This window comes from Gavialis gangeticus, unplaced genomic scaffold (genome assembly GCF_001723915.1).
Source record: "Gavialis gangeticus isolate Ggan-Ray unplaced genomic scaffold, GavGan_comp1, whole genome shotgun sequence".
NCBI lineage: Eukaryota > Metazoa > Chordata > Crocodylia > Gavialidae > Gavialis > Gavialis gangeticus.
Genome location: NW_017729027.1, coordinates 11,698,140 through 11,706,834, shown reverse-complemented (window position 1 = coordinate 11,706,834; position 8,695 = coordinate 11,698,140). Strand labels below are relative to the sequence as shown.

At 38.1% G+C, this 8,695-nt stretch overlaps 1 protein-coding gene across 1 annotated transcript in view; it reads left to right on the top strand.

Annotated features, from left to right (window-relative positions):
* IRAK1BP1 (interleukin 1 receptor associated kinase 1 binding protein 1) overlaps nucleotides 1-7,929 on the top strand; it is a 15,289-nt gene extending 7,360 nt beyond the window's left edge. Inside the window, exons 3-5 of the mRNA XM_019520452.1 lie at nucleotides 4,102-4,167; nucleotides 6,211-6,341; nucleotides 6,985-7,929. Coding sequence (XP_019375997.1) covers nucleotides 4,102-4,167; nucleotides 6,211-6,341; nucleotides 6,985-7,255 — 468 coding nt within the window. The 3' untranslated portion in view covers nucleotides 7,256-7,929. The remainder of the gene's footprint in view (nucleotides 1-4,101; nucleotides 4,168-6,210; nucleotides 6,342-6,984) is intronic.
* The last annotated feature ends 766 nt before the right edge of the window (nucleotides 7,930-8,695 follow it).

The following is an 8,695-nucleotide window of genomic DNA, read 5'->3' as shown; positions in this document are numbered from 1 at the left end:
GACTTGAACGCGTCCAGCCCCTCCAGAAGCTCTCTAACCCGGTCCTCCCCAACCCGAGGTCTGAAGGCGATCCCCTTGAGTCCGGCTTCTATCACAGCAGGGAAGTCCCAGTCCCTGCACAAGAAAACGGGCTCCCACAAGTTAACAGGGCTCCCACCTTGCAGCTATTCCCCTCACTACTTTGGTTAAGCAGTTGCTGGGGCTGGGGGTCTGGAGAAGGATAGAACAGCAGGAGGCCCCATGAGCTTGGCAGACAGCTATGTTGGGCTGGGGGTGGGGGGAGCCTTGGGCAGGGGAACTCGCACAGCAGCAGTGAGGGTGACATCACCCATGTGGTAAGAGCATTGTGGAGGCTCACACAACAGGTTGTGGGGGAGGGAATTGCCCACAATAGTTTGGGCTGCTTGCTCGACAGCTGCTTGTGCCAGGGGTCCTGGGGAGTGTATGGGCCCTAGCCACCCTGAAGTTGGACAGCCCTGGTGTAGCCCATTATTAGTGTGGTGAAACCTGGCATTGGGATAACTAGTCGCTATGGACTTGGTCAGATGCACTGAATCCATGTCAGAATCCCATCGATTTGTACAAACCACTTTGGCTAATTAGTCATCTGTTAAAGTGTAATTAGTCATTTCCAAGTGTGTACACATCCTGAATTACAATGGAATTTACTCCTGATAATTAGTTGGCTTAGAAGTTGGCTTTCATAGCACCTGTTAAGCCAGCTAATATGTGCAAAGCATTGGATATTCTTCTGATTTTCAAGACATAGGTACAAGACGACATAGGTGATTAGCCCTTTCATTTAGCAGAATTATCTTCTCTTTCACTTGCAAAGATGCAAAACAAACTTCTTTGACTGATTATTCTACTTAGTCATAGGTATTATACTGCAAGCACTCTCACCTTGTGTAGTAAATGCTTAATGTAAAGTTTCTTATCTGTATAATCTTACCAGTTCTCATGTCAGAATGAATACAACTGCACCCAGTTTTTGTACTGAAGAAAAAACATATTCCAAAGGTCTAAAACCATTCTTTTTTTTTTAGTGTCTTGATAGAGCATGCAAAAATATATCTTAGAAAAAATTGGAAGTGGTTACCTACTAGTAATTGGTTATCGTTACCCTGTACAGTTACGAAGTTACCAGATTTTACTGTATATAAATATTTTCAAATTATAGCAGTTTTTCCCTACTAAAACTTCTGTCTCATGCTGATGTTGAATAAACTAGATCCAGTTTCCCTTTAAACAATAACCGAAGTGGCATAGGAAAAAAAGACAGGTTTTTTTTAGCAGTTTTTTCATAATTACTCCACTGCTTTTGTGGCTATTTGTACATGCTTTCACTTTATGATTAATTTGTCTTGTTTCTCTTCATACTCATTGGTGGAAGCCTGGGTCACTCATATCACTAGCTGTTGTGGTACAGGTAGTGGCAGTTGCAAAACGGCTCTTTTTAAAGACATAAACAGAAGGGACTTGCAACAGCAGTATATTTTGTAGAATTCTCATATTTTCAAGATGGGGAAACTGGAAAAACATAGAAAGATATAAACAGCCTTATTCAGAGGAAATAAAGACTACTAGCTGTGCAAGCTGTCTAGAACAGTGGTCTCCAAACTTTTTTGATCATGCACCCCATCAATAAAAAATTTGAGCACACCCCCCCAATATATGTATATATAGATATAAATATACATCTAAATAGAAGTTCCAGTATTTTCTTCCTGCACCCCAATGAATCGTCTTGCGCACCCCACTTTGGAGACCACTGGTCTAGAAGATAAACCATCTTACTTGTTTCTTGTACAATATCTAAGATGACAGGGTCTTGTTCAGTGACTGAGACACTTTAAGCACTAATGCGAAACAAACAACATGACTTTTTTTCCCCAGACAAACAAAATAGTGATTTATTTCAGTAATAGTTCAACACACAGCAGTCAGTTAGCATGCTCTGTTAAAAATCAGTTCACAAACTGATAGAATTAATGTGGTAACATCCTTTACATGTGATTTGTTCATTTTTCAGTTTTAATTATTTTCCTACCACAGCTTTTGGGGGCCTCTGAAACTTAGAACAGGGAGTTAGTTGACTGTCACAAAAATTCAGAGTGCATAGTGTCAAAAGTGCATTTCATTTGAGGTGTTGCAAAAACTAATTTCTTCCTGTGGCTAACATGATTAAATTGATAACTCTTCAAGTAGAAAAAAAATTATAAACAGCAGGCACAGTTTTAAAAAAATTACATTTCCTTTTGATCTAGCCTGAGTTATCATTCCGATTAAAAATTCCACCAACATCCATCCTTCCCTCACCTTTTCCCTTAAAACAGATCCTGAAACAGAAGCAAAATAAATCTGCAAGGGAAGATGCATCATAAAAGGTCATAATTTTATTGTTGAAGCAGATATTTCTTCCATTGTTTTTCACTTGGAATTGATTATTACTAGATAAACTTTTCATTTCAGATTAAGAGTGGGGGGAGGGGATAAAAATTAACTTCTACTGAATTATTCTTAAAATAGAAAATACAAAATGTCTTTCACCACTAATGATCTTGCAATAGCACATAAAACCACAAGATGGCAATGTTTGTATACATAGGCCACACATTTTGAAAACATTTCATATGAGCCAATTGTACTGTAATCTGTAGAAAAAGGAGAAATGCTTGCAAATTTTGGAGCAGCTGTGAGACCTCTTTCTTCTTCATAATCAGATTATCTTGCCAGCGTGTGTTTTACCATCATACCACGGGGAGGTTGGAAGAAGTGACAAAAAGGTCCAAATACATGGAGTGTTTTCCTAGCCACCCTGCCAGCGTACCTCGGCTCAGGTTTTGTGCAGAGCTGGGAAGATGGGAAATTTAGTCTGTGGCCTGTGCCTAGTCAGCTCTTGGCCTTACTGCAGAGACTACCAAAAAAAGATATCAGTCACACTTGCACTTGAGAATTGCCTATTGGGAACTAAACTGAGATTTCCAATCTCAATTTACAACCAAACTGGTAATTTAAGAGGAAAATGCTTGTATCTCATTATTATTATAATCCTACAAAAGTATGTATGCTACAGGGAAGGTAGCTTTGGTGTCCTTGTTCCTATTTCAAGAAGTACATTATAATAGATTTCTTTAGAAAATGGGTAGGTAGTAGAAAAGGAGTACCATGCTCTTCTACACAATGTAAAATTAGTTTATTTCCAATCCCCTAATGCAGTTTCCTGACAGATGTTTTGTTGTGTTCTACAGAGCTGTTATTAAACTTCGCAAAGTAGGATTCAGGTTGTTTGATCTGTAAGAACCTTAAATTGTAAGAAACACTTGATTCTGAGTTAGACACTGACCTGTTTATTTTGAATATTGTCTCCTATTCTATAGTAGAATGATTACACTGTGCCATAGCCCAGGGAGGAAGTGAGGGTAGGAAAGGAAGTTCATGTGAGATCAGCAGCAAACCAATCCAGAAGTCTTGTGTTTTATTTGCATGTGGTTCTCATACAAGCGTCTGCTATTATCCACTGTGAAATAAAGCTCCTGTTAGCGCAGAAATGTCAAAGGAGAGTGGTAATTCTTAATAAGGGGGTACTTAACAACAACAACAACAAATTCTAAGAATTTTTTTACGTTTACTACTCATAGGTTGTAAGGCTGGAAGGGACCTTGGAAGATTGTTGGGGTCACCCCCCTGCACCAAGCAGGAAAGACAACTGGGGTCAAGCTATGTAATACTGCTTTCAGATTCTTTCAGAGGGTTTTGTAAGGAGTTTTTTTTACTCATTAGCTCTATGAAAACAGTTCAACTCCTTGCTCTGTAAGCGAGGTGCTGTGATTATACACTGACACAGTTTGGGCTGGCAGTCACTTTCAGGACTCAGTTCTGCTGAAGTGATGGGGAGCAAAATTATTCTATCCCACCATACTTGAATTTTTAATATCCACCTTGTTTCTAATTGAAGAGACATATAAAGCAATTTCCAACTTGTGTTGCTAAGCTTCAGTTATAGACTAAAATACTCCAACCTTTCTAAGACATAATGTATAAACAAATTCTAGATTGATGGGTTAAGAAAAATTATACTTGTGTACTTTTTTTTTCCAGGACAAAAATGTGACTGTGACAAAGGATTTTAGCAGAGTAGAAAATGGTTATAAAATGGAAGCAGAGGTAAGTATTATTCATAGCAAGAGTAATAATGGTGTACACAGACATTGAGCATATTTGCAAATTATCTTCTCTCAAAACTGGGGACAGTTGTATAGAGTTTAAAGAATCTCCTAAGATACAGTTTGAAAAAAGCCTTTCTGAAAGAGTACAGTTGTAAAAAAGACCCTCCATGAAACTTTCAAAAACATAAACTTGGTGTTTTTGTGACAAAGTTTTTTTACTACTTCTATAGTACAGCCTATTGTTTTGCTTCCAGGGCCCAGTTTTTAAGCATGACTACAAAATAACGGCTTGAGAGATCGTATATATTCCTCTGTCCAAGGCATTCGACATGGGTTCTGTTTTAAGTGGCTCTGCCACTGGTCTGTAGCCAAGCCACTGAATTTGGATGAAGTTTCCTACAGAAGGGCTAAGTTTTAGGTTGGTAATCTCATTGATTTCAATGAGACTACTTGTGTGAGTGGGGCTTTGTAAGATTAGGCTGTTAAAAAGAAACTGCTGCTGCCTTGGAGCTGTCCACTGAGGAAAAGCACCGTCTCTTCAGTCAGTGAACCTTTTGAATACAACATACTAATTAGACTGGAGGTAGACAAACTTTCTTGACTGTGGGTCAGAATGATCCCCCTTGGATGCATCTACATGTGCACTTTACTGTAGAGCTTACTTATTAGCTCCACAGTAAAATGTCACAGTCTACACATATGGCTGTATTAGGGTGCAGTAAACTAATTAACTCCAATGTAGGATAGTACTGTCTGGGATAAGTACCGTCTTACCGCAGTGTAATTATGTGCACTCAAACACATGTGTAGACTGGGCTGGCTGGGGCACAAGGGTGGTACAGTGTGGGGGCAGCCTGCCACCTAGCCCCTGCACTGTAACACCCTCTTGCCCCAGTCAGCCCCTCCACCACCCAAAGCCCAGGGCTGACCCCCTCAGCTCCCCTGCTAGCTTGAGGCTGCTCCACCCTGGCTCAGATCGTGGTGGTCCCAGGCACATGTGAAGACACTGCACCTGGGAAGCAGCTGACTCCAGAGTGAACTGTGCCAGAGTTTATTCAGGCGCATTAACAACATGTGTAGATGCATTCCCTGAGTCAGAGATGGGTGGGCTGGCATTAGAACCTGATTGCTGCCGTTTGTCCCTGCAGTGGCACAGGGACAATTCAGGGAGAGCACCCACCACTGAAGCCCCACATCCTTAGGTCAGATTCAGTGGTTCTGTAGGCCAGATCTAGCCTGAGGGTCATAGGTTGCTGACCCCTGAATTAGACAACTATCCTACATCTTGATTTTATTTTACTGAGGCAACCTAGGAGTTTGCAACACTGACAGATGTTTTGTTATGTTCTACAGAGCTGTTGCTAAACTTCATACAGTAGGATTCAAGTTCTTTGATTTGTAAGAAAACAACATAGCATACCCTTCTCAGATTTCCCACATTGTATTTAGTAATAATGTAAAAGGGACTCATACATTTTTGGGAGCAGAAAAATACAATAGATGCTAAACTTCTTAAAGAACTTGAATCATGTTTTTTCTTGAACATCAATCCTTAAGTCCTATTTTTGGCTGTAGCACTTGCAGGTTAGTCTTCCTATAACCTTATGTAACAACACTTAGACTTATATTGTAATTTTCCTTCTCGTACATGCTTTTCATCCTATTTTACCTAATTTTGTACATAACCATTGAAATAGTAATTACTGCCTGCAGTAGCCTTTCGTGTCTTGAAAAATACATAAATAGAGTCCATATGGCTAGTTTCATCTTAAGCATTTATGTCAAACTGCTAACATACCAAAAATACCAGACCTCCTCACAGAAGAACATTTTCTTAATCCACTGCTTCCATCCCCTTTAAACAGTTTTAGTTCTGCTGCAGAGCAGTGACTTTCTTATGATAGTCTTCTATACCTGAGATATTGCCCAGGTATAGAAGCAATAGTTTTCATTAGATCTTAACAACAAAGGTATCCAATCTTGATCTAAGCATCATGGAAAAGAAAAAATGTTTCTAATTTCTGTTTATATTAACTCACAGGTTTGCATTACATTCAGTGATTTCGAAAAAATGCAGAATGTCTGCAATCTGCTCATTGAGAAATTAGGTGGTTCCATTAACATCAGTCCCCCTCACTTCTACCATGCGCCAGAAGCTGTACATACACTACGGTAAGTTCCACCTCTCCCCACCGGTGGCATTTATCTGAATGCGTAATCTGTGGTATTTAGAAATGGAAAGGAAGTCCTTATACTTAAAGGAAAATACCAGTAGCTTTATAAATCAAATCGTATTTAGCTCACAGGTGGTAAAACTTAATCTTTCCATGGAGGTTACCATATTCTTGCACAAATACAAAAGGTAACAAAGGATCTTACTTCTCCTGGTGAAATCTGTGGATTACTTAGAATATTAAGTCAGCATATTTGGTTTTAGAGAATTCTGTAAAGTGCACCAATTTAGCCAGCAAGCAAGGGAGTTGGGTCAGGGCATCATGTCTAGATACTTTTGATTTCCCCATTCTGAATGACCAGATACTAGTTGCATCTGGGTGTGGCCTTCAGCATGAATCTGGAATAAAAGTTGCACTTACTCTAACTGCTTTACCATCATGCCCACTAGGTGTATGTAGTGTATGTATAGTCTAAATCTCTCTCCCCAGACAATTTTTACTGTCCAGCAAAAGACTTGGGAAGATGTCCTTTGCATCTCTGTAATTATACAGAAACAACCCCCACAAAAAAACAAAAACTTGGCAGGAGACTGTGCATCAGTTGGGTCTGTAAAGTTATTTTGCTGCTTTTTATGTTCTAGGTGTGAAGTGTGTCTTGCTGCTGTTGAAAACACACGTCAAAAAGCTCAAGAGGTCTGTCAACTGTTTGGCCAGGCATTGGGAAAACCTTTGTTAATAAGAGAAGAGGAAACAAAAGAATGGGACGGACAAACAGACTGTCACCTATCAGACTCTTCAGACTTATTGACTATGCAGCAGAGAATCGAGAGAGCCACTATTTATGCATCGTCAAAAGTATTTGCTATTTTTGAGATAAAAGGAAAAGAAAAAGGAAAGAACAAGTTGATTTAAAAGTGTATGTCTTACCTGCCTTTGATAAATCTTTAAATACTTTAAAAGTATGCGTTTTTTCAGTTTTTCAAACATGTATCTTTGAATACAGTTGTTCAGGAAAAACGAATTAATAGTGTTCTCTAAAAAATAGATTGTTCTTAACTGGAGACAAAGTAGTAGTTCTATCATGATTTTTCAAACAGATTAAAGGTGGATAATCTGGACTGTACATATATTTCATTCCCTTTAATGAGGAGAAAGGTGGGCTTATGGCTTTATACAAACGTCATTAAGATCGTCTTTTTCAGATTTTATAACCATGAATAGAGCAGGACACCAGTAGGAAAGCTCATGTATACTATGTTTCAGTGTGCTAAAGAAAAAGATGCAAGATAAAAACATTACTAACGATAACCACATTTTGACATTTAATTTTCAGTATCTTCAGAATTGGGAATAATATGTAGCTCAGTGCATAATCTTTCAGAAAACAGATATTCAGATTCAGATATTACTACAGATATTCAGAGGAATTACTAACATTTCTGTCCATTTGGAAAGCCATGGCAGTCAGCTGTTAATTTAGTTTTTTAAGTGCATGACTTTAGAAGCTGCTAGCTGAAGCAGCTGTATTTAAAGCTTTCATTTCAAGCAAGTGATAAAAGTAAATTCAAGATATTGTGATTTTTTTTTTTGAAGTATGGGAATTTTCTTTTAACTAAAATTTGACAACATAAGATATATACTGTAGTTCCAATTAAACTATTTATCTGAAATAAGTCATTAATGTATGTTTAAGAAAGAAGTTTAATTTTATTTCTTTAATGAAATAATTTGCATCAGATTTATCTTGGTTTCCATTTTCCCAGTTTAAAAAGGGAATGAATGTATTGTATAGTTTTACATCACATGTCCAAGACATAGGCAGTTTTAAATGCTTCAGTGATGAGAACACATTTTTCTCAACTAAGGCTGCATAGTGTACTTTGATCCATCATACCTACTTTAGTAGGCTTTTAGATCAGGGTGGCATACCTGGGAAAGAATCTTTTTAAACCGAGTCGACAGCACAATGATCAAAAAAGCTCTGGCAAGAAGTTTAACAGTACTGTAAGTTATTAACAGTAGTTTTTGAGAACTCTTCAATATCTGCTAGCCATAGTAAGAACTATGGCACAACTCAATGCAGGTCCAAACACAATTCAGTTAAAACTTTTAGGAGAAAGTAAGCAAAAAAGTGTATGTATTTTTTATCTTGTATATCTTATATCTTACCTTGTATATTATCATCTTATTATATGTATTTTAGTTCTCAAAAGATCAGGATATTTTACAGACAAACCCAAGCATTTGTGTGGGGTATTTACAGAAGAGAAAATTAATGCCACAGTTCAGTAAAGAGGAGGAAATTAATGGCTGAATTAAGTAAAGGACCTTAGGTACCTTCTCTGCAACATG